Raw genomic sequence first — 26514 nt, 5'->3', positions numbered from 1 at the left:
TGAGCAGTCAGCGTATTTTTAATAAAGTGACCGTGTACAGGGAGCATGTCTTTGTCTTGTTAAGCCTTTGTTGTGTATTAAATCCTGAGGCTTTCACCATAATCTGCTGAACTCACAAGCTTTACAAATCCTACCCTTGCTCAAAGAGCTGTGGGCATTAGACCCAGTAGATCTTTTTTCCTGATCAATTTTGTTTCTTTCTGGAATTTAGCATGCACTGCAGAGTTTAATTGGCGAACTCTTGCTAGAAGTGAATGAAATTAAAGGTACAGTCTTTAAGAAGTGAACCTAGGGTTCTGCCTTTAAAACCCATTTTATCCGTGTTCGGTTGTGTTTGCCAAAAGGTGACGTATTTTCTCTTAGCTTCGCTTGCATGTTGCAGAGGATGTAATCCAAAGGAAAAGCAGTGGGAACATGAAACTGAAAGTTTGTGCCGTTAGCGTGTTTGCTTATAGACTTTAACTTTTAGCCTGTATTTCTTTCCACTAACTACCATAAATTCTATTTGTTTCCAGGTGTCAAAGATGGTGTCAGTAGGCAGGGTGAGCTCCTCTAAAAACCAATGCATATATTGGTACCTGAGTGGATGCGAAATTGTTCTCCATCCAGTTCTAGCAGCATATATTTAGGGCTACCTTTAGGTATGTAGAAACTGGGTGCATAATTCAGATTCCACAGCCTTGACGCCAGAAGATAGCACAGTCTGACCTCCAGGCCTCAGAAATTCCCCTTGTTCCTCTGCACTGAGGTCATAAACCAAGACATCCTGCTAGTACTGTTTCAGTCAGGCTTTTGTTGACTATTCTGTTACAGGTTGGATGCAGATTTGGATCAGAGAATTCAGACAGCTGGAAATAGGCGTGTGTTGGCTGTTATTTATTGCTCTGTACTTACTTTTCTTCTCCCCTATCTCCTCCTTGAAACAGTAGCTCAAATATATTTAATTTATTTTATAAGACCGTTTTTGACAAAGCTGTGAGACAGCAAGGACAGTGTTTTGGAAAGTATTTTTGGTAGTCTTTAAACAAAGCTTTTTCTTTCAAACAGTTACAGCAGTCAAGTTATCTGCTAGGTGGTGCTTTTTAGGGGCATTGAGATGGATGACCTCCAGTGAAACAGCATGAGTGGCAGATTCTTACAAATGGCAGTTCTGTTTGCATCGTGGTTTCAAGTCTCCAGGCTTGTTCTTTGCGGTCCTGCCTGATGTGTTTGTATAAAGGGATTAGTCTAGTTTTCTTTATCTCCTACCTGCTTCAGCTTGCTACAGCCACAGTGACTGTCTTCTAAATACAAAGCGCCCCATCAGTCTGCTTTATTGGGCTTTCTAGAGTCATTACACCAAGGCGGAGTAGCATCCCAAGCTTTTGGGGAATTGTTTAATTGAGCTTGAAGGTGCTGAAAGCTGTTTAGATCCAGTTGATCCTAATAATTCTTTATCTGGGGGGATAAAAGCTGGATTCTTGTCAAAGGTGTGGCAGAGGCAATGCTTTGTTCTGTGCTTGTTGTCTTGAAAGCAGTGTGACTCAGATTTATGGTCTGGGTCCTTTTTAAGAAGGATTCAGGGACATTTGCCTCTGATTCAACAAAAGAAGTAGCTGATCACATAAGCACAGGAGCAGGATGTGGAAAATTCTTATCCAAGGGATTATTCTTTTGCAATTTATTTTCCGAAGGCCATTCAGGAAATACAACCAACAAATGGTTTCATACTTGGATGGCTCTGTATTTGGGTTCACTTCCCTTTGACTAGTATCTGGGAAGGAAAACTCGAGAGCTTAGTTAACTTCTAACAACTGTCAGAGCTCTGGGCTGCTTCCTAATATGTCTGTTCAAGAGGCATTGTTTCATGTGTGGATCCCCAGCTGTATTCTCCTAACCCATCTCAAATCTCTCTCCATTTTATTGAAAGCAGGCCTTTGTTTGCTGTGGTTTCTCGTGTATTGTGGTGACGGTGAATGGTGTACATCTTGTGAAACACTGCTTGCTTTGTTGTGACAGTTGTCCCAAGCATATCAATGACAGAAAGGGAAATTGTTGCTTTTGGTGTTCGCAAGTGTTTGCATTGTATCCAAGCAAGAAAAGGTAGCCTAGTAGATGCTGGCATACTGTGGCTTCTGTAAAGAAGCTGTCTCATGCCTAACATAAGATTAGCTGGAATTGTAGGTAGCCCAGGAATTTGAATCATCTGAATTTGACCATAGATCTGTTACACTTGGTCTCTTTACGTAGGTATATATTACCTGTATACTTAGGGGGACATCTTCTAGCAATTCTTTTGTAAAGAATAGATGGTAGTCTTTCAAAGGCAGAAATGGTAGTGAGGTACTAATCTCACAAGAATTTCTTTGAAAGCTATTCTATATTTTGTGCACTTGCCATTCCGGTATTAGTCAGAAGCTCATTCATATTGTGAATTCATGGCACGTTTGGTAACTGCTGTTTGTAAAGGCTCTGGACCTTCAGATCATTGCTACAATAGGTCTTTGTAATCTTAGGGGTGGATTGCTGGTTTGGGGAGAAAGAAATACGCTACTATTGCCAGGTTACCTGGCAGAGAAGTGGCATAAGGACAGGGATTCCTGCTGCTGGAGGAACCCTGTTGCCTCAAAGGCAACCACTGTCCAAGTTCACTGACTGTATTCAAAATCAGTAATAGTGAATATCAGAAAGAGCATTGAGAACAGGCAAGTTAGCTATTAACAAGACTTAAAAGGTAAACAAATAGATTAAATGCTCTCAGCTCTTGAGAGATAGCTGTCTATCAAGAATCTTAAATGACCCCTAGTACTAGAGTGAGATGAACAAATGTTGAGTAGGATAGCTGCCTCCCCTTTCCCTCTCTTCTGCAAGTTTTACTGCTTGTAGTAGATGCAATCCTAGTATTTGTTGTTTTCTTTTTTTTCTTTCTGTTTTGTGTAGTTCTTTCCTTTTCTTGCTTTGTTATACCTCCTTGCTGCTCTGTATTAGACATCTTTGTTTCGTATTTATCTAATCTCTTGAAAGCGCCATTACTGTAGTATACCCACATCCCTATCTTAGTAATTCATTCAAAACTGCACTGTCACTGTGCACTTTGCAGCCATTCTAAGTTTTGCGCTCAGCTTGTGGTACAAAGAACACTTGGTCAGAAATATGAGAGAGATCATCTCTGTTCACTCAGAGATAACAAAAGTGATACAAAAAAGAAGTGTTTATCACTGCAGAAGGTGTCATGCTTTTCTGCTGAGACACACAACTGAGTTCGTGAACACTGTGCATTTCTTACTCCCCGAGGGCATCTGATTGTGATGTGCTGTATTCTTCCACCCTAATCTCCAACCCCAAAGACATTAAACCACTTTGCCATTGTGTTGTGAGTACTGTCTCAGTTTGTACCTCTTCCTGATCTGGCTGTAGGCACAGCTGGGGTTTCATTACCAAGTTCAAGTTTTATTTTGTTTTGTTTGGTTTGGTTTTTTCAGTCATGTCTATACTATTTTCCTCAGTGGCCAAAAGCCTGAAAATCCTGCCATATTTAGAGTAAGCTTTTGAATGAGTGGAGGGATGTCTCTGGACTAACCTGAGGCTTGAAGTGATAATACGCAGAGACATTTCAGATCATATTAGAAATGAAGTGTGGGTCAGTAAATGTTTCAGTTTGTAATAATATTATGTGAAGAGAATGTTTAGAGTGGGCGTGGGGGAGGAACCCGAGATGATTCCTTTCCCCGTTTTTCATCAGCCTAAAGTTATGTGGTTAATAGGTGTTGATTTAAGGTTAATAGAGATAAGACAGAAAATTCATGTAGAATCTACCAGTGTTTGTTGACGAGGTTAGTTTTCTATAGATAACCACCGAAGACTAAATTCCAGTGTGGATTTTCCAAACCTGTTGAGAAATTCTTGTATAAGAAAGATGGCAGGTGGATAAAGCAGAAAAGCCAGACCTTTGGTTTTCATCCCTGAGCCTTATTGAGAAGATAGACAAACAAGCTCTGTCAGAGAAGGGTGAAAAATTCTGCTGATACTGAGTTAGTCGGGTCTCAGGTTGCAGTTGGTGTTTCCTGTTTTTGCTTGAGATGAGCTGTCCTGAAGCTGGAGGGTTTGCATTTTTTCCAAAAGCAAATTCAAAGATAGGAAATTGTTCTGGTAAGAGCCTCTCCAGAAATGTGAAGAGAGGGGCAGACTGCTTTGCGTGTGCAAATGCGCCCTGCTGCACATTCCTGCCCACTTCTTTCAGCTACAGGGAAATGGTAGATTTGTCATGTAGCACATGCTGAACATTATACCAATTTGTGCTGTGAAGTCAAAAGGATTTGGGTCCTTCTTTAATTCCGAAGTTCAAATCAGAACATTGAGGTCAGCGGCAAAGTGGTGGAAGGCAAAAGGAGTAATGGTTTTATGGGAAAGGAAGGAAGTGAGGGCGTGAGGGATGAACTCACATTTATCCTAGGGAGCCACAATGGATGTAACTCCGTAATAAATTTGCATTAATGCAAATGTGCGGGTAAGTGTTTTTAGAGTTCTGAGACATTCTGTTTGCAGGGCCCCAGATAGATCTTCGAGAGCAGTGTGTGCATTAGCCTTCCTTCTTCTAATGTGGAAGGGTGAGTGCAGCTCACTGCAGCTCATTCACACTCTCACTTGAGTCCTTTTGAATTTAGACAGATATAGAACCAATACCCAACAATTAACACACTTTCCTCTACTTAAAGTGGCGTGTTATTTACTTAACAGGTAAAGCCTGCTGTGTTAACCTCAGTCTCAGCCCAGCAGGGAGATGTCCTCCCTGCCTATTACCAAAATCATGGCTTAATTTGAGCTCATTTCTTTTGTTGAAATGCAAAACTAATTATATTTAACTACAGATGAACAGGATGTTGCATTAGCAGAGTTTTTTGAAATCAACGGGGAGTTATTCAGCGTTATTTGGGGGCTGGGGAACTTTGTAACCAGATAAAAGATATGGGGGAGGGTAGAGCTATAAAAAGTGTTATTGTGTGACTATGAAGAGGCCTTTTAATGCAGTTATTATGTGATGCTAAAAAGGCCTTTATTGCTTGAAGTTGGAAATGGAATACAAATGGGCTCACAGTGTCTATTAAATGAAGAGTGGAAAAAATAGTCTCCGTTTCCCTGAACTGCAAAGCAAAAATAACGATTAAGTAGTGATTAAAAACCGTGGCAGTGCTGCGTTTGTCAGTTTGATCATATAATGAGCAATAACGTTTAGCAAGAAGGGAGCAATTGTTTGTGTAATCTAAGGCATAGTTCATTGTTATGATAAACCTGTTTATCCAGGTTATGATGTCAGCAAATTGCTGTGCAGATAAAGGCTGGTTGAAAGAATTAGGGTTGAACTCTCCCTGGTGTAAAATATGTACAGATGAGCTTGATGTGAATAACTCAGAGGAGCATTTCTTCTTGAATGATACTTGCTTTCCAGAAGTTATCTTAATTTTCCTGGACTGAAGGCTGCTGGACAAACACAGCTGAGCTCTTTTCTGCCTAATTTCATCACTAGGGGTCTGCCTTCCAGCCCTTTGTTAACTCTGTTTGTAGGAGAAAGCCTTAACGTTGTGTTTGCAAACACATTGAGAAGAAAAACCAGGGCAGGTTCCAGACTGGAGCAGACCCACACTTATCCAATCTGTTCTCTCGACTCCTACAGAGAACTACCTCCAAAAGAAAACACAAGAGACTGGAAAAAGCCAGGTATGATTTTGCTTCTCAACATCTGTGGCAGAATGGAAATGTTGAGATTTCTTGAGAGTATAGTTTGTGCCTTTAACAACTACAGGATTATTGCTCGCTACTCCTAGTGATTGACAATCAGAAGTCTTTCTGCAGGGAGTGATTGCTGACTGGATGTAAGCAAAGGCACGGCAGTCAGACATTACTTTAAGGTTCTTATGGCCATTTCTTAGGGTAGGGCAGTATTTTGGATTCCCTTGTGCTAGGCACAGTATAAATGCAAAACAAGTGCTGTAGGATCTATGGGTAGCTTTGTGTTGGTGCAGAACACTGTCGTAGTATCAGTATGTACATTTAAAGCTGTGCCTGTGTGTTTTCAGGTATGTCCAGTATAGGCATGCAGAGAATGTAAACTCTGTGGAGTGTCCCTGTTGGGTTGAAAGAATTAGAGGGAAGCATTCCTTGCTTGGATGGAAGCTCTGTAATTCACCTTCTGTACAGGGCACTAAATGAGCAGAACAGACAAGAGCAGCAGGTACCCGCAAAAGTAGAGCACACCATAATAACTCTAATCTGCCATTCCAGGGCCAGCCAAGCACTGTTAACTGGTATTTTGCTCTATTTCCCAAACCAGCTTAATACTATAGCACTGTCTGCCAGTGACTTGTCACCTTGTCACTGTTTAATAGCAGTGTTCAAAAACACAGTGACATTTAAAAAGGCAAATCGGTGCTTCTGACAGCAAGGGTTTGTTGAATGACAGTGGCCTTATGCAGTTTTACTGGGGTAAGGTAAATTAAGTGTAAAGGGTGTGGATTCATGTGTGTCAGCTCTCTCTCTCTTAGAATAAACATTTGAGGGGAGGCCTTTTTTTGTTTGTTTTTACAGCTTGTCCTTCAAGGGAAGTAAATGAATGCTGGAGGGGAGATGAAAGCAGGGAGAGCATCTTAAAATTCAAAGACACAGGCTGCCCTAGCTGTATGATAGTGACCCAGAACCATGGACATGTGAGCAAAGTACCACTAGGATATGAGCTTGTAATATGTCATCTGCCACACAGCTACCTATGTGGCCTTTTCAATCAGTCTCGTTTCCTAATGCACAGTAGATTGCCAAGTTCTCCAGACAGGGTGAACAGAATATTGACAGTAACCAAATACTGCTGAGCCCCTTGAAGAGAAGTACTTGAGAGGCATCCCTGTAGTTTTGTATGCTGCACAGAGATAGCATGTTTCAAGTACAATGAAATAGTATGTAATGCAGTGCATGTGGATTGCTAGTGGATGAACGTGGCAATAATGAAGTTACTGTGTTTTGCACGGAGACAGTAATCACACAGCTTTTCTCTTATATCAGAGTGTTGTGTGATGTAACCTGCTCTAGTCAGCTCATGAAGTCTGGTTAGCAGGAAGTGTCTGTCCATGAGCAGATTTCTCAGGTTAGTATTTACTTGTACAACGGATTAACTAGGCCTTAAGCTGGCAGTGATGCGGATACGATGCTATATGTTTCAGCAGTTTCCTTCAAGAAAAGTCACAAAATACACAGTGTGCATCTGGCTTACCTGATCCTTTCGGCTGTATTTACGGTAAGATGTTTCCTGGTTGTGTGATTTTCTTCTATTCTTTGCGTCTACCGTGGCACAGACATGCATTGAAAAAGATTTAAGGTAGAGCACAGATGCTGAATTCTGGGGTGATGAAAAGTTCCATGCTTTACACAGAGCCTTTTTTCTCATTTCTAGCTGTAACAGAAAGCACCTGAGAATGGAATGAAAGGCATTAATAACCCCAGCCTTTGTCACTGCCTTCCCAGCATGCAGCAACTTTCTGAAGTGTAGAAGAGGTCCATTGGCATATTTATATAGTGTAGTGTAGCCAAAAAAGAAAGAAAGAAAGAAGTATTATGAATTTGTATTAGATCTCAATTAGCTCAAAGCCATTTTGCCAGCACCCCACTGTTTGCTGGTATAAAAAAGTTGATGACTAGTCTAAATACCCTTCCTTGGGCTGGTCTGGTTTCCCAAGGCAATGCTGTGGGGGAATTCAGTCACAATGTCATTGTGTTCCCAGTTGATACAACGTGCGGGGCTCAAAAGAGTGTCTTGGAGAGGCCAAGAGAGGCTGTAATGTACCCCTTGCTGTTACTCGAGAAATCAAGGGATACTTTAATGTCCCCTCCTTCTGAAAGCCTCCTGGCTAGGCAAGACATAGAGCCACACGTGCTAGCCAGAACTAGAACACACAGTACTTGCAAGCCCTGATTTCAGTTGAGTCTTGGCTGGGTTGTTTCTGTTTACTGCTCCATCCCAGTCTTTTGAGATGGAATACTGGCATTTATCAGTCTAGCCTGCTAAAATCTGATGAGAGTAAAACTAGAAAAGTGGCATGGACCTTGCACTATTATTATCCTTCACAGAGCTCCACTGGCTCAGATTAATTGCTTCCAGTTTACTTATAAAGAGAAAGGCTGTGTCAGAATGGTTGCTGGCTAAAGAAATGTCCTCAAACTCCTTATCAGAAAATCCAGCTACTGACGTCCTTTTTTAATGAGGGCAGGCAGTTCTCCTTCATTCTGTGTATAGCTATATTCTTAATGTCCAAGCCCCACAGTCCATATGTCTGCTTCCCAAGTACTGTAAGGAATGTTGCCATTGGCACATACAAACAGGTTTTAATTTCTGAAGCAGTGCATGTTTCTTAAAAACCCAGGTGTGTTTGGCAGCTAAAACTAATGCCTCTGTGGTCTGGAGGTAAAATTAGCTGCTCTGGGAGAAGGGTTTTCATGCACTACAGCATGAAAACATGGAGAGTGACAGACAGAGCATTTGCAGCACTGTTGCAGAGAACTGCTCTGGCTACATGGGGTAGAGGAATAGCTCGATTAAGGTGATGGTTTTCTGCAAGCTTAGGGCTGCAGTTTCAAAATGAAACCTATTCCTGTTGGACTTTTGAAATTCATACTTGACCTGGACTTGTTAGGCTACAGAGCTGTTGCAGCATTAAGCTATAGCTGGAGGAAAGCCAGAATCCAATTATATTTTCTGCCTAATGGGTCATAATTTATGCGATGAAGAAGGCAGTGTTGTTGCTGGGGGAAAAGGGCATTGGGCATACTTGGATACGTATTGTGGAAAGCTGAGTGTAAATGAACATGAAAATGGGGAGGTTTGCTTTCCTTTCTCACTTGTTTAGTACCAATGTGATTAAAATGAGAAAACAGATTGTCATACTATTGGACCATACACAGCACAGGCCAGAAATCTGGTTAGCTTTCATCTTGGCTGTCTAACTTGCTTTGCGGTGATTGTTCATTCTCCCTTTACTGTACTAAAACAGGCTAGTTTTAATAAATTCAGCATCTTTGACTTTTTGCTTTTGATTTCTAGTGACACTTCCAAAATGGTATGTTCCTTCTCCTTTGTCTATTAAATGCTAATCAGTTTCACTTTCATAAATAAATGAGGGAAAAATAGGGTGTTTTTCGGTAGTGGGACTCCAAATGTAGGCTTCTACGCTGTGCTTAAGTATTGAAGCAGGAGACTTGCCGTACTTCTTAGCTGCTCAGAGAGGTTGGTTATTCTTGAAAGCCCAACTTTTAATTTAGATACCTAAATACAGATTGAAAACCGAACTTTGAACTTCCGTTGTCAATGCTGGCCTTTCTTTTTTACTTTCTGAGTGAAGTTGAAAAGGCTTTTACACAGCAATTATCAGAGCTCTGAACTTTAACAAACATTTAACTGTTCACCCAGGAGCTCTAAACGTTCCTGAATAATAATTTGTTCTCATTTGGGTGAGACTAAGGATTCTTGGTTCTGTAAATTTAACTTCTAAGCAGGAGCTATCACTCACATGCCAAAGATAAGATCATAAAAGACAGTTTAATTGATAATTTGAAAATAGTAAAAAGGTCTCATTATTTAGAAGTGCCTGTCTTTTGCTGATGCCCCCAGCTTCTGGATTATTCATACTGGAAACTACTGTAACCAGAACTACTGTTTTGGAGTATTTGCATCACTGCAAGTTGCTGCAGCTGCTGCCCAAAGACATTAATTGAGTTTGTAGTATTGTCTGTGCTCGAATCTAGTTCCATAGTAATGAAGAAGGAGAAATGTTTTAGACAGTAGTACAAAGCAGAATTCTGGTCTGGAGGAACTTGGAGGTCTGGATTTGAGACATTTAAGATCTCTTTGTAGTACCTTTGCACTCATTCCATACAGCAGAGACCTTCCCAGGAAGAGCACCCCAGAATGTGATTGCAAATGTAAAATTCAAATGTTGGAAAGATTTGTAGAAAAAAAACCAACAACAAAAATGAACCTATAGAAGTAGGCTATTTAGTCCTCGATGCAATGAATCTAATAAACCTTTAGCCATTTGTTATATTTGGCTCTTTGTACTTGCAGTTCTTCTTGGGACTGAATTACATTAAAGTAGTATAGTTGAGAGAAATTACCCAGAAATAAAACAGGCTGAATGCAGGAACTAGAAGGGTAATGTGTACTTCGTTGAAAAGTACAAGGAAGGTGAGAGAGTACCCTCAGACAAGACACACGAGTAAAAGATGTCCAATGGGAGATTGAAAACGTCTGAAAATAATTTTGATTTCTTTCAGCAACAGTATCCTCGAATGTTCTCTCGAATTATTATCTTACATGGATTATTTTTAAATGATTCCTTTGAGGCTGTGCTGAATTCGCTTGTATGGAGCACAGAAGGTACAATATCTTTCACTGACTCCAGGCTCCCTGAATTCCAGACCAGCATGTAATAGATGCTTCACTCGGGTCTGTGGAACATCTGTTCCATCTCTGCTGCCCAAAACACCTTCACTCCCTTATTTAAAAATAAAATAAAGGAACAAAAACATCAAGAAAACAACTAAAAAATGCTAACATTAAAAGCCAAAGCACTGATGATATTCCATGAGAAGACAGTGGAAGAGACCAAAGTATTGCTAATGTTTTCATCTCTGCAGTAGAGGGGAGTTAGGTGAAATGTGCCTGGATGAACTTGTCTTGGCCAGTAGTGTGAAGGCAGAAATCACAGTCAATAGTCCTTGTCAGCATATATTGGAGGAAATTTCCTTCTAATCCAGCTGTGCTCTGCCTGCCATAAACATCTCCAGTTTGCTGGCTGTTTGGAATGTTTCTGACTAGGAGATCAAGGAAGATCAAGGACTGAGATCAAGGAAGATCAAGTATATCAAGTGACTCCCACTCTGCATTTGTAATAGTTGGTAACTGGGACTTGTATGAATGTTGTATCGTATAGAGCAACAAGAAGTCTCCAAAGGAAAGATAATTTGTATTTGCTGCCAGGATAGGTCTTTGAGCCAATTCCAGTTTGAATTCAGAGGAGTCCTTAGATGCTGCTCGATGTTCTAGTGTGCACACCAAGTACACTCCCTAGTATTGCAGCATGGTAGAGATTTGAATGTAAATCAGCCCTTTCTGTATCATTCCCTGTGGTTTTATAAAGAGCTGGAAGCAACTCTGAATGTTAGCAACTTCTTTTGGGTCCTCGGGGATCTATGGCACTGTACATTCAGATAAATATCGATAAAGAGCAACGCTTATGAAGCCAAGAACGCTCTACGCTGTGCTCTTCCGTTTGATGACTAAAGGAGCCATGGGGATTGGAAGGCTGGCAAAGCTTTTTTGCTGAAGACCACTCCTATTGTCTAACCATCTTGTGCATGCTCATTTCTTTTCCAGCCTCTCTACAAGTGGACATTGTTCCAAGCCAGGGGGAGATCAGTGTTGGAGAATCCAAGTTCTTCTTATGTCAAGGTGAGTGATGGCTTATGGCAACAGCTGTCTCCATATGGGTTTGCTGGCAAGGTCAGTCATTGTATTAACTCTGGGATAAAAACTCCAGTGCCAGGTCTAGCTGCAAGATCACTTGCTCTTTCTTTCTCATATGCCCTTATGGTTTATAAGACTGAGTAGCAAAGGCAACACATGCTGTTTACTGGAAACAGTAAATGCATTCTCCCTGGAGGGCTGGCAACAGAAAGCAGCTCCAGCAAACAGATTTTAAAATTAAAACACAGGTACTGAAGTGTTGTCTCTAAGCTTGAGCAATAGCCACGACAATGGCACCTTGCATCATCCCACAGCTTTTTGGTCTTTTGAATTTAGAATTAAGCCTGTTCTTTTCCAAATTATTTCTCTAAGAAACTGCTAACAGCAGTAATGCAAGTGCTAGGTGACTTGAGAGTTGTTACCTCTGCAACTAAGGATTTTAATGCTGCTGAAAACCTGCATTTCTTGTGACACAATTTACTGTTTGTTCAGGCCATCAGCTGCCCCAGGCTGTTCCCCTGCACAATGTGGTGCAGTGCTGGCACGCTCCATGTGCTCCAAAGTGGGTCCCTCGATTTTATGGCATTTTCCAAATTAGAATGTGAGTGTCCTCTTCAGAGGTTCTCCTGAAAGCAGCTGGCCTGCTTTCTAGCGGGAGGAATTAATATGTTGGCCATAATAGCATACTGAAGCGTGACACAGAGCAAATAGGTGCAACAGTGAGCTCTGGCAGCAAAATGCCATCAGAGAACCACACTTCCTCAGGAGCATACTGACTGGGACAAGTAATGAGGTTATCTGATCCAGGAGTGCTTAACTGCAGAGTAATTTGTTAATGCTAGTGCTTTAAAAATGAAAGCCTGCTCTGAGCAAGTGCTCTTGTGATGGTATTTGCATTCAGAAAACTGTGGGATCAGTTACAGCCCCTCCAGTAATAGGAGTTAGTCCCAAATAATAAAGCTACTCTGAAGAATGCAGAGATGCGAGCTGCAAGAAAGAGACAGCCTGGGACCACTTAATAACAATTCTGATTTACACTGGATGCAGCAGGAGATTTAAGCTGATCAATGCCAGAACTGCTGCTACAGCAATGCCACCGTTTTGATACGTAAAGTAGCCCAGTCTGCAAATACGGGTATTTATTGAAAAAACAATGGAGTTAAGCAGGAAGAGAATTTTATTTCTCAGGCTGATGTGCATAGTAGAGGGACTGGGACATGGGATCCCAGGCTGCATAGACGGCCATTCTGGGCTGAAATCAGTGTACCCCTTTAGATTATAAAACCAACCTAATATCATTTTTGCAGGACAGCAGCTGGCCATTCACAGTGCTGTGAGAGAGAATTTTCTTTGCTTGCTTCTCAGGTACCAGAAGCCCTTCCCCTGGGTCAGTCTTCCACCTAGTGCTACTGGTTGTATTTAATTCCCTCTGTGCAGATTTGTTGGGAATTCATTTCAATTTGCTGTGTTTTCTTTTATTGTCCCTAGTGGCAGGGGAGGCCAAGTACAAAGACATTTCCTGGTTTTCCCCTAATGGCGAGAAGCTGACGCCGAACCAACAGCGCATCTCAGTGGTGCGAAATGATGACTTCTCCTCCACCCTCACCATCTACAACGCCAACATTGATGATGCTGGCATCTATAAATGTGTTGTCAGTAGCGTGGAGGAGGGAGACTCCGAGGCCACCGTCAATGTGAAAATTTTCCGTAAGAGAACGGCTCCGAGGCTATTTTCTGGTCACCTTGCACATGTATGAGGCAAGATTAGGGAGGCTATAATTTTAACTTCCAGAAAAGGCTATTTTTAAAGGGGAAAAAGGAGGGTGAAAAGAAAGGATGTTAAGAAGATGCAGCCTTCTTTCGTAATTTTGAGGAGAAAGTGGAAACTAGGACCTTGGCCTGTCATGGCATTACCAGCATGTCTACTGCTTCTCCCAAAAGACAGGAAGGCAAGGGGTAGAAGGAGAAGATCCTAGTGCATCATAAATGTCTGGGAGGAGTAAGCAGAGAGAATAGCTTTTGTGGATGACAGACACGCTATGAGGTAAGACTAGTCTTCAGTAAAGAGGATCACACATTGAGAAGGGTTATAATAAGCCATCGGCATGTTGTCCAGCAGAACCATGATAGCAGCTCCTCCTCGTCCTGCTGGGAAGCTGGGCAGTTCCAAGTTCACATTTTCTCTTTGCAGCGCGGACAAATCGGTGAGCTAGGTAGAGTGTTGCTTGGTCCCACTGATATGCCTGGGAGGCAGGGCTGGAAAATGGGGTTCCTGTGTTGCAGTGCATTAAGTCAGGCACACCTTTATCCTCCCCTCAGGTATGTGAGGATTTCTAGAGAATGTGCCCTCTGGGGTTTCTTTGTTTTCCTTAGGCTTGAGTCAGGAGATTGAGGTGTGCTGAGAAAGCTGCAGTTACTTTCTCCTTCCATTGTTTTCAGAAAAGCTGATGTTCAAGAATGCTCCCACTCCTCAGGAATTCAAGGAAGGGGATGATGCTGTGATTGTGTGTGATGTGGTCAGCTCACTGCCTCCTACCATCATCTGGAAGCACAAAGGCAGGGATGTTATCCTAAAAAAAGATGGTAAGGCACAAGAGGTGTCTCGGTGCTTGTCCATTCAGGGGTCAAATGTCTGTCTCCCATCAGGGCTCAAATCAGGCTCATACAAGGGGTTCATGAGAACAAAATAGTGGTGGTCACCAGGGAGGAAAGAAGCAATTTGTACCTAACAGTAGGTGTTAGGATGTGCATTTAGTTATTCAAGGTGCTGTGGTTTGGCAATGGCAAAACAATAATGTTCCCACAGAAACGGCCAGCAGGCTTTGACACTGGAATAGACCAAGGAATGCTATGAAAAAATTTCAGATAAAAGATATGCCATCAGACAGAAAAGCTGCATGTTGTGACACTCTCCAGCTTTCCCAAGGAAAAGGGGCTGAAAGCTCCTTGCAAGAACCTTTCCCTTTCTTTCAGAATGCTGCAGAGGGACGTGTTACTGGCAGAGGGCACTGAGCCCTGACTCTAGTTGAGCATTCATGCCTCAGCTGTGTTTCCCACGTCTGCTTGTTGCAGGCACAAGGGAACTCTAGTGAGACTTGACCTCTGCCACCCTTGGGCAAGAGGGGCAAGTTTCAAATTGCTTGTTGTCTGATACTAATTTAACGTAAATGTGTTTGTGTGCGTATATTTATCTGTTTATCTCTCTGTGTGTACTTATGGTATAAAGCACTAGAGCAGTTTGCTTGCTACCCACATCTGGTTTGTTTCTTGACAATGTCAGATCCAGTTACAGCAGCATCTCTATTAAATATTAGGAAGGGAAGTTTTGTGACACTAAGCCTTGTCTCAACCCAGAAAAGGTAAGGAAAGGAGAAGAACTTGTTAGGTGCAGTGAGCTTTCCTGAGGATCCTTGGATGAGCCTTCCTTTTGTCTTTTCTAGTTCGATTTATAGTCCTGTCCAACAACTACCTGCAGATCCGCGGAATCAAGAAAACAGATGAAGGGACATACCGCTGTGAGGGCCGGATCTTGGCTCGTGGGGAGATCAACTTCAAAGATATTCAGGTCATCGTAAATGGTGAGCAGCTTAGAGTAAGGCTGGTACAGGGGCAGAGTATATGGCACCTGCACGCCAGGCACCTGGTGTAAATGTTACTTTGGATTCACACTCACGATTTACCATCATCTTACTAATCTTTCTCTGCTGTCTCTAATAAAAATGTCCATGAAATTGAGTGTTTACCAGATGTTTACAGGAAATTATCATGTCAAGCAAAACCAGAAGCATCTCATGACTTAGAGTGAGGTATTGATCTTGTTGGGCCTCACAAGTGATTTTGTCCAGAATACTGATTTTTCTGTGCATCTCCCCACCCCCTGCCCTTTCTTGCCCGTGCTGATTGCTTTGGAGAGTTCATGCACCAAACCTGTTGATTGAGACCTGCAGGTGATGGCATATGGGTTTGAATTGCTAGTGACATCGTGTGTTCTGCAGAGATTTACAGAGAGCCTTCCAGAGCTCACTCTAGCTCACAACTGTCCTTTCTAACTCGAATGTGGATTTCTTCTCTTCTAGTACCTCCTTCTGTGCGTGCCAGGCAGAGCACTATGAATGCCACGGCCAACCTCAGCCAGTCTGTCACCTTAGCATGTGATGCCGATGGCTTTCCTGAGCCAACTGTGACGTGGACAAAGTAAGATGCTGTGTGCAATGTCCTGATTGTGTGTGAACATGGATGTTTTCAGCAGGGCCTGGAAAACCAGGCTGAAGTGAAAGCAACATTTTATCTGGAATAAGATTTAGTCGTTTTTCTCACAAGAGTAAGAATGGTCTCACAATGGAAGTGTAGTTAGTTTCTGTTGTGGGCTAACCGCTGTAGGCAACTAAGCACCACACACCTCCCCAAGTGGGATGGGTAAGAGAATCAGAAGGCTAAAATCCAAAAACTTACTGGTTGACATAAAGCCAGTTTAATAGATAAAGCAAAAGCTGTGTATGCAAGCAAAGCAAAATAAGGAATTCATTCACTACTTCCTGTTGGCGGGCAGGTGTTTATCCAGGTCAGCTGTCCCAGCTGTATCCCCTCCCAGCTTCTTGTGCACCCCCAGTCTACTCGCTGGCAAGGCAGTGAGAGAAACAGAAAACCCTTTGACACCGTGTGTATACTGTTCAGCAAAAGCTAAAACATCATTGTGTTACCAACGCTGTTTTGGTCACAAACCCAAAACATAGACCCCATATGACCTACTATGAAGAAAATAACACTACCCCAGCCAAAACCAGTACAACTTCCTGGAAACACAAGAATAACAGCAAAAATAGCATTTTTTTCACTGTACCATTGCATCCTTTGTCAAGCTGCAAATAGAGATGAAGCTTCACGCTGAACAGACCTGTCCTGTGTATCAGTTTATTATCATCTATTGCACTGGTGTGGAATCTTAGGCAAAAGTGGATGCTGTAACTTGTATCTTTTTTATGCCAGGAAATCACATCTAAAGTCTTTCTCTTCATTTCGTTGGGTTTAAACTTCACTGTTAGGCAGTGATACAGACTTCCTGTATACTCTTCTTGAAATGATGTAGCCTTTGGTGGAGTTTATGAGGACAGGTTTTAACATTGAAAAAGCTGATGACAACTTGGGTTACTGCCTTGATATGCAGGGACAGGAGCCACCTTCTGAGCTGTCTCTTGCATATAGGCTGTGATGTGTGTCAGGAAGCAAAAGGTTCATCTGCCAAGAGCTCTAAGGCAGGAGAGATTAGGAATAGATCAAAATGTAGGCTTTGTCCCTCAACCTTAGGAGTTTCAGTGTGGTAACGCAGTTCTAGCGTTAACAACAAGCCTAAAACAAATAGCCTTTGATTGCTTCTGCTCCCCAACGCAGCCGGTGTGCTTTGTGCCCTGCAGGGACGGAGAGCCAGTAGAACAGACCGATGATGAAGAGAAATACAGTTTTAACTACGATGGGTCCGAGCTCATCATCAAGAAAGTGGATAAGAGTGATGAAGCAGAATACATCTGCATTGCTGAGAACAAGGCTGGCGAGCAGGATGCCACCATTCATCTCAAAGTCTTTGGTAAACGTGTTCTTACCGTCCCCACTTCCCAATCCAGTTGGCTATCGGTAGCTCACTAGTGCAAGCTGGAAGCAACCTACTTATCCTCCTCAATGGCTGATGTGGCTTATCCAGAGCTGCTTCTTTCCCAAGTAATGCTGTGCACCTCTGCCATCCTGCTAGGCAAAACAGAGTCTGTCTATGTGTCTGAAACAGATGCCAACTCCGTTCTGCTTCCTCTCTGATGAAAGAAATTCAATTCTGTGCACAGGGTGGTGTGAGATTCACATGCTACTTGAAAGATCTTCCAGGCCCAGAGGGCCAAATCCTAATCCAACCAAAGCTGCTATTAAAGGGGCTTTAGTACTTCAGTGGGACTTGATATACCTGGGCAGGGAGGTGGTGAACTCCACCCCACCACTGTGTGAATGACCTCAAGTTTGCAGGAATGAATCAGCAGCTTTTCTACCTTCCATGAATCTGGGAATGTTAAGGAACATAATTCTCCCTGTCCCATCCCTCTGTAGCCACTTGACAAAGCTGCTTATCAAAAGGCTAATTTGGGGCAGAGAAAGTAGACAGTGAGGTGGAAGATTTAGCTGATAATCCCAGGAACTGATCACTTGTACACTGTTAAATGGGTTCTACTTCAGATATGCCCTTTTCTAGTCCTCTTACAAGCTTCACCTGTAAGCATGTGTACAAAAGATCTACTTTTCCAAGGAGGTAACCTTCTCAAATGTCACTGTGCTCCCTTCCCCATATGGGAGTAAACTTATGCCAATTCAAAAGCCTTTTTTCCCTGACGTTGCTTGTTTCAAACATTGCTGTTGACAGGCAAGCTTGATTCTGAGCCCTGACTGAATGAAGGTTGCTTTTTCTTTTCAGCAAAACCCAAAATCACCTATGTGGAGAATAAAACAGCCATGGAGCTGGAGGATCAGATTACACTTACCTGTGAGGCATCTGGGGACCCAATCCCTTCCATCACTTGGAGAACTTCCACCCGGAACATCAGCAATGAAGAGAAGGTATAACCCTTCCCAAAACCACGGTCGCATTTACTGGGATCAGCCTGCCTCTGCTGGTCCAGAATGCATGATAGCCGCATGCAGGTGCACATGGAAATTATGGTGATTCCCCTCTCTGTACTAAGAACACGTGTGGTCCTGCACAGAATATCTGCTAAAGGGTTAGCTCCACAGCTGAAGTAATGCCACAGGTGTCCTTTTGTACAAAGAGCTATCTCGGTTTATAACAGCTGAGGATATGCTTTTTAATTCCTGCTGGTATCATTCTGAATTGAATTAACTTGAAAAGCAGTAGGCCCTGGATTCTTTTCAGAGGAGTTTCCAAAGGGACCTACAGTTGCAGGAAGCTTGTGAAAGTGTATTTCCCTTCTTTTTCCAAGCTGAGAGGTGGGAATGAGCACCGTGATTCCAGTGTTGTCCATGCTGTCATCATCATGATGTGATCTGGGAGGGTGGCGGGTGGGGAGGTGTGGGATATTATCTCTCAAAGGTGCAGTGGACCAAAATGAGCCTGTTAATTCCTTCTTGCTCTCCTGTATTATATTCTAATACTGCATGTACCTAAAGCACAAAAGCCTGGGTGCCTTTGTGTTCTCCTGTTTTGTTGATCACAGCAATACCATTTTGTTCTGAAGTGGCAAAAATAATTAGCAGTTTTTCTTTTAAGAGTGATGTTGTGGTGTTTGGTGTTTTTTTTTTTTAATATTTGCCACAATTGCTCTTAACTAGACAAGATTAGGATGTGCTGTATTACTGTAGATATTTCATAATAATTGCATAAGGTTATCAGGAGGCATAGATTAGAGCCAAAGAAAACCTAGACAAAAGTTGGAATAAAGAGTTGTTGTTTATTGATAATCTTCTAATAACAGGATGCTTCAAGGCTCAGCTAACTTGGGCATACCAGGGGTTCTGACTCAGTATGAAGGCAGTTGACGGACTGTGAAAGTCTTAAAGTCACAGAGGTATCTGCTGTCAGTCATCCACACAGCTGCCATTCTGCATTATAGCCTCCTAAATGAGCTTTTTTAATTGCCTCCATGATGTCAGCTCTTCACCACGTTGTTAATGTGTAGCTTATTAATCAGGGTGCCAAAGTTTTCCAGCCTTAATTCTTTCTTTTGGATTCAAAGGCTAGTGTAAATCCCTGCAATGTTTAGAGAGAGATTTCCATTGCCTTCAAAAGCTGTTGGCTTGGGCTGCCATTATGGCATGCCTGGGGGACCTGTTTTGAAGAGATAAGGTTATTCATGGTCCTGTCCTCTCTGGGAGAGCGGTGGGAGAAGCTAAGTGCTCTAGTGCTTCTAGCACTAGAGTTTTGTTCACAGCCACAGAAAAGAACTTTTATAGGGAGAATAATATAAAAACTGACATAACACTAATATAAAAGCTGAAATAACACTAAACAATCAAGTAGAAGTCAGTAGGAGAGCCTGTTTGCAGAGAGTCCCATCTGTCCAGCGCCATTAAACTAACAAGATCTCAGTGGCAAAACTGCTAACCATTTTTGAGACTCTCATATATCTTGTTTGATGCTGTTAAGTTGGTGATCAGTATTAAGGAAAATGTTAATACTCTAATAGTTTCATGTATAGATGGGGGAAAATCAAAGGTTTGCAGTACTACCATGTGTCTCATGTACTGGTTCAAACCTTCAGCGCAAAGATTTTATTTTTTTTTTTTATCATATACCATGCACTTTCTGGGCAGGATTTTATTTTTTTGTGTATATGTTTCGTTTTGTTTTTTACTTTTTCCCATTCTCTATCTTGAGCTGTAAGTTTAGGTAAATGGTACAGATGTCCAGAGAATCCTCAGGTCAAAATAGCTCTGATAAACATTCTGTTACATGTACAACCAAATACATATATTCAGGTTATTATCCACTTACTGTCTCTGGGATAGCTCAGGGGAATGGACGGTCTTTGATGCGAGACAAACAATACTATTTTTAAAATTATCAAGCCTTACTTTTGAATATGCCTTAGACACTTGGGTGCATCTGTCTTGCTACGTGTTGTTTACTTTTGTAATCATACTTCAGTCCAGATTTTTAAAGGCCTACAGGTGCCTTAAATCCCACGAACATTTGGTATTTAAGAAAAGCCTACCCAAACCCCCCAACAAAACAAAACAAAAAAACCTCTCTGGCTTAAAGGTTTTTTCCCCCTTCAGTCTTTGTCCATGGACAGAGATAGTCTGACATGTGGACAAGGGGCAAGAGGTACTATAGCCCAAACACCTAGGTTGACGGTGTCACAACTATTTCAACATTCCCATGCTTCCCTGAGAGGCCTGTTGATATCTAGCATGAGTAGCAAAAGATTCTTCTCTCTTTGGCTATGCCTACATAATGTGGCACCCCTTGGACAGTCTTTTGCTTTGAGGGGGGTCTGCAAAGGTAAGTGGTTGTGATTGTGCTCTAGCGAAATCAGGTAATTGGCAACTGTATACCAACACAAATGAGCAGGCCAAAGTTCCAGATACTGGCATAGTGGAAGCTTCCTCTTACTAGTAAGCTGGCAGCTTGCATTGTTCTGCCCTGCAGAAAGCGCAAGTAAAATTTAAAACAAACCCCCAAAAATATTGCTTATATGTGGTTTCTTTTGGTTGTCAATGTGGGAACACACTACATAGGAGAAACTTTTACCTTGTCAGTCAGAGATTCCTGTCTACCCCTGAAGGTGTAGCAGGTGATGCTTTTCTGCAGGCATTTTAACATCTTGCCAGAGCTGGCAATTGGCATATCTGCAGTGTAGGGTTTCACTCAGTACTGCTCTTTAGCCTCCCATGGTAGCTGTTAAGACCTGCATCATGTTAGCATTTTCTCTATGGAAAGTCAAAAATAAAGCAAACATTTTCTTACCAGAATGAAGGAATCAAAGAACAGAAGAAGAGATCAGCTGTGGTATTCTTCCTCCTTTATCTTAATGGCAATTTAACCTGTATAGTGTTATTAGGCCCTTTTTTTGGTGCTGAGTAGAGCTTGTGTATCTCTTTGTCTTGGTGAGGGTGAGTTAGTATGAAATTCTCCAGGATGGAGAATGTGGTTCTGCCTTTTTTCCCCACACCCACGAGTGCCATCAGCAAACTCTAGGAGTGTGGGAACCGGCTTTTTTCCTCCTTAATCTTCCTTTAGGTTGACAGGTACTGAACAGCAAAGGATGAAAAGATGTCTCTCTTTTTTTTTTTTTTTTTTTTTTTTTTTTTTTTTTTAAATCCGTTTGTGCTCACACTGTAGACACTCAATGAATAGGATCGAAATCAGACTCGCGTGGGTATAGGCAAAGCAGTTCCCTGGCTAGCTGGGCTTACTCAGGTACAGGGAATGACTGGTACATCAAAAAAGGATTATGCTCAATTATTATGGGTGCGTGTTCAGTTTTCAAGGAACTTGTGCACAACATGGTATATATACAGAGAAATGAGAGATGATGGGGGTGTCGTAGCCTATGCAGGTGTTGGTGAGCTTCTCTTCAAGTGGCTTCACTTCAGGCCACAAGTGAATGACTTGCTTTTGTCAAAGACATTCTAAAATGAGGCTGTCTGTACCATATGTTAACGCTGAAGTCTCACAGTGTTCACTAGAAGCACTGTAGAAACAATACTATGTTTTTAATTCTCATTTCTTAAGCTTTCATCTCCATTTCTGTAATGTCATTCTTGTATGTGCTGTTATAACCACACGTCAGCAACGCTTGTGCCTCACATTCAATAATGCCGTCGTGGCTGTGATATTAGCAGGTGATTTTTGACTCCTGAACTGAAATGGATCAAGTTTCAATTGAAATAGAGGCCAGAAGAAAAATATTTGAAAAATAAATTACAGGGGAAAACTAGAACCCAGCAACTTTGGTCTTTCTGAACCACAGTGAATATGGTCCGCACTGTTGGTGGCTTTCTCTGAATGGGAAATGTGTGTTTATTGCTAATGTTTGTGCATGTAACTGATGCCTGTTGTGTGGTTTGGGTGCACACATCCCCAAGCATAATGAGCTGGATGTTATCATCTGGAGGTACAAGGTTCTGCCCTGCTACCTCCTGTCCAGGGGGGTCGTGCTGTTTCACTGCTCTGCAGCTCAAGGTCTCCTACTCCTGGCACAGTATGCACGTACAAATGCATGATCACATTAACGATATGAGTGTTAATGTTAATCGGTGTGTGCGGGTGGCTAACAAGCCAGTGTTAGAAAACCAGTTCCATAATTTTCTTTGCAATGTGGTGACCGGGGTCATCAGAATCACTTCCCCAGCATGCTGGGAACAGGTTTCTAGAAACTCTGAGATGTGACAAGGGAAATAGCCACTCAATATGTAAAAACAGAAGCGATCTTTAGGTATCATTAGTCTTCACTTAATAATTTTAAGACCAATTTATAGGATATTAAATTTTGAATGTAAATCTCAATTGAGGTTTTGTTGGGAAATGGAAATTGTGATCACCCCACACACATGAGAGATACAACTTGGAGCCTGCATGTGCACAGAACACAATGTGGTGCATACACTATTCCTAAAAGCAACCTTTGATAAATTTTTTTATTGCTTTTTTTCTGTTGTTGTTGTGTTCTATATCTGTTCTCTCCAGGCTTCGTGGACCCGGCCCGAGAAACAAGAGGTATAAGATTACAAGACCTTTAGCAAACTTCTTAGTTTTTTTGGTTTTGGTTGTTTTAAGCATTACAGATTAACAAATCTCTAGTCCAGTAACCCTGCCAACTAAACCAGCATTAAATATCAATACATAAAAGAAACAGCTTATAGAGTTAGAAGTTGCTTGGCCTATAGTAATGCATTTTTGGATGAGCAAACTAGCTGTGTTGGGGTGAGTAACTCTAGTTGTCACTTTTTTTTTTAAAAAAAGACAAAAATAAAAGCAAATGTAAAATCTGACAAATGCCGCTTTCACTGCTTTTCATTTTCGTCTATGCTACCACTGCAAATCATATCTCTCTTCCAGAGTTTAAAGAATTAGCAACAGCATATATGCTGGGAAAGTATTTTTTTCCCAAAGATAGCCTCTTCTGCTCCAGCCAACTCATCTGTTTGCTCATGGTACTCCATAAGTTTGACCTTCTCTTAAAGCACAACTGCATCATGTTCCATTTCAAAATCAATGCAGATTAATCTTTCACAAGTTATATTTCTCAAAAAAATGCTCCAAATTGCGATATTTTTGTGTTTGATTTGCAAGGGTCAGTGAGGGGGGTGGGGATAATGTAGTAACTGAGGTTGGCGCAAATGTGGTTTGTTACTGTTTCATTTCACATTCAGTACTGTATTTTAAAAATAATCATAATAACCTACTTTGACATGCACCTGATTTGTAGCATTCTTGCTTCAAAAGGGACCAGAAAGTATGTTTCCAAGCAAATAACAGGGCTCAGGTAGAGAACAAAATTAGCTATCAGAACTGGGTGACTCGTATTTGTATTTTTAGGATCAACTTTGAGGAGGCTCTGGGTATCCTGAATTCTTTTTTATTTTTAAGCTGTCTTAAACCATAGAGACTGGCGTGGCCTAAACAAAGTGAACCTCTAACTTAAGCAACATCTGCCTTTGTTTCCTATGAGGCTGAAAAGAAATTTTTACTTCAAAATAATCTGTTGGAATAGATAAATTGTGGCAAGTGAAGGCATCGGATATTCAGATCAGTTTGCGTTGAAGAATTTGGAATTTGAGTAGTTGCATCTCTTCGGGCCTCATGTTAATTCCTATTACGGTTGTCTCTGACTCCCTTCTGCCTCGTCCGTCTTCCCCCCTCCCAGTGTTTTCACTGTGTTCTCTGTCTCGAGCTTTTTATTAATATGAGCACTAATACTATTAAGCCTGCTGTCTCTAAATTTCTTACTGTGTCTGTGTCTTAAAATATCTAAGTGGTATTCTGTGAGAAGGCTTTTGAAGCTTACTGTTGCAGCTTGTGCAGGCATATTTCTTAAATACCTAGCATGGGGTCTTTTAGCAGTGTATTCCAGTGGCAGGGATTTCAGGTCTCAGGAAGCTGAGTGAATACTTGGCATTAAGCGTTTCACTCTAATGCGTTAGCTAGTTTAAAGTAAAGAAGTCTCTATGAGCTTCAGTCAGAGCAGCACATGAGTGTTAAAAGTTGCTTTCCTTGCTTCGGAGGCACAATTGCGGTTGACTGCTTCTTCCTCTGAACTACAGTCAGCTCTATTTACTATGCACAGTCCATAGTCTCAGTTCACCGTTCTGGTCCAGCGTACAGTGGAGAATTGTTGCAAGTCCCATTAGCAGCATATGCTAACAAAAAACAACCACCCCACATTATCACCCGCAGATGTTAAAGAACTCAGTTACAAGCAAAATCACACCTCAGTTACACCACAAACTGGTGATGCTGTTCTGGTAACTGGGAATTAGTGCAACCTCACAAATATTAAGAGCTGCAGATGAGTTCTGGTTAGTACAGTGCAAGCACAGAGCTAGGAGAGACCACTCATCTTCCTTTGCTGGAATTTGTGGTCGAGATTTCCAGGTGCTCTTTTGTAATGATGTCCGCTGTGTGGAAAGTGGGTGAGGAGAAGATATGACTGTGAAATTAAGTCATGGATACTTGTTTGTGGAAGGGCTGAAAAATCAAGAAGGTGGAGGGAAGTGGGGGTAAATGCTTTTCCTCCTTGTCTCTCCTTCCCCTTTGGCACTGAAGTATTGAAATCTAGGCCAGCTTTTTACATAGGGACTATGTGTCACATGGAGTTGTCAGAATTTGGTGGAAAAACATCTCCATGTATCTCAGGTTAAGTTGTAGTAATCGGTGATACAGAGAACCATCATACCATTTTCTGTTGAGTGGCAATTCCAACGGCGTGAATTATTGCCTATGTCCATTAGGGTTGTCCCCTCATTAGTATGAAGGATTTTGTTACCCAAAATCCTTGAAATCAGAGAGGCTAGGTAAAGGGATCACGAGTTTCTACCTATCCTATGTCTCTAATAGCCGGGAAATGACAACATCTGACAGTCTGAAATACGAATGAAGAAAACTAGTAGCATACTTTCTTGGGTAGACATTTTTTCTCTCCTTTGGAGTATTTTCCCTGATCTTTCTTTTTCTTTACTTGTGCTCTTTGCATTAAGAAATAGAGCTTCATCTTCAGAATCGGTTGCGTTACTTGTAAAGTTATAATTTCACCATGACTGCCTAGCACTCTCTTGTTTGTATTAGATCTTGACAAAGTGGACAAAAGGCAGGTGACACTGGATGTAAAATTGCATTTGCTGTAATGATCATGTGCTGGTATTTTGCCATGTTTATACTCTTGCCTGCTGATGGGGTCTTAAAGATGAGTATTTAGAATATTCACTCAATTCATGAGCTGAAAGAAGCTGGGAGCCTCTGCGGATCTGGACTCTTGATATTTATGGATCCTACTGCAATAGTTCCCGAAGTGAGCTGGCTTTTAGAGTCACAGGTCAGACAAAAGGATAACAACACAGTCAACCAGTGAAGAAAGACAGAAGCAGAATTTGGTTGTGTAAGATATCACAATAGACGCATGTCACGTTAAGGGTTCCTTCCCTGGTTCTAGGAAATGATGCACACACCACCACCTGTACGTGAAATAAAGAACTGTTCCCAGCAACACAAGGGACCAAGCACAGGAGAGGGAGTGGAGCTTGTAGCTTGTGGCATTGGTCAGGGATTGCAGTAGACCTGCATGCAGGGTAGCAGATAGAAGAAAAATACATAAAATTGGTTTTGTGTCATCAAAGGATACTGGTTTTGTGCATATGAAATTTGACAAGCTCAAATAAAGTAATACTCAGAACTACCAGAGGTAATCACATTTACTTGTAGAAACTTTGTGAGTCTCGGAGATTGAGACCGCTAGTTCACAACAGAAAGAGCGTTCTGGCCCAGAGGATCTGACCATTTAAGATACCAGAAATGTATTTTGTGCTACAGCTCGGTGCATTTGGCTGTTTAATGTCCTCAGGGTTTTTATTCATAATCTCAGTACTTGTCCTGTATCTTCCAAGCAAAGTAATGCTCTTGGAGCATTAATTGCATTAGGTGTGGCAGGCTGCAGCAGCAGTCACAGACATGAGGGTACCTAATTTGTTCAGTTGTGATTGTGTCACTTTGGTAACTAGATGAGAGAGTAGGTGCTTTAAAGCTTCCAAGCTGAAGAACAAGCACTGAGGGTTTACACAGGCACCAGAGTGGAAGGTGGAGTCCATGGCCTTGTATTAAGAGAGCACTTGGGCTGTGGTCACGGATTGGAGAGAAAAAACCTAAGAAGTGATGCGGTATGGGATGGGATCGCTGGGTGGCTGCAATCTCTTTGAGCAGATGGTGGTCTGCATTTTACATTCCCTGTCATTGACATCCCCACACTCTATCGCACATGGGAGCAATTTCTAAACTGGCATATAACCAATGCAGGTTGCTCTAGAATTTTCTTGAAGGATAACAAGAC

The 26514-nt window shown here is 41.8% G+C and overlaps 1 protein-coding gene across 1 annotated transcript in view; it reads left to right on the top strand.

Moving 5' to 3' along the window:
• The window catches only part of NCAM1 (neural cell adhesion molecule 1), a 186692-nt gene that overhangs the window by 118528 nt on the left and 41650 nt on the right, over window positions 1–26514 (top strand). Inside the window, exons 2-10 of the mRNA XM_074162274.1 lie at window positions 212–266; window positions 11393–11467; window positions 12971–13189; window positions 13922–14065; window positions 14923–15060; window positions 15559–15676; window positions 16894–17063; window positions 17931–18073; window positions 22662–22691. Of these exons, the coding sequence (XP_074018375.1) occupies window positions 212–266; window positions 11393–11467; window positions 12971–13189; window positions 13922–14065; window positions 14923–15060; window positions 15559–15676; window positions 16894–17063; window positions 17931–18073; window positions 22662–22691 (1092 nt within the window). The remainder of the gene's footprint in view (window positions 1–211; window positions 267–11392; window positions 11468–12970; window positions 13190–13921; window positions 14066–14922; window positions 15061–15558; window positions 15677–16893; window positions 17064–17930; window positions 18074–22661; window positions 22692–26514) is intronic.

The sequence above is a fragment of the Numenius arquata genome, chromosome 22, assembly GCF_964106895.1.
Source record: "Numenius arquata chromosome 22, bNumArq3.hap1.1, whole genome shotgun sequence".
Taxonomy (NCBI): Eukaryota; Metazoa; Chordata; class Aves; order Charadriiformes; family Scolopacidae; genus Numenius; species Numenius arquata.
Note: the sequence above shows the minus strand (reverse complement) of the source record. Positions and strands in the feature narration are given on the sequence as shown.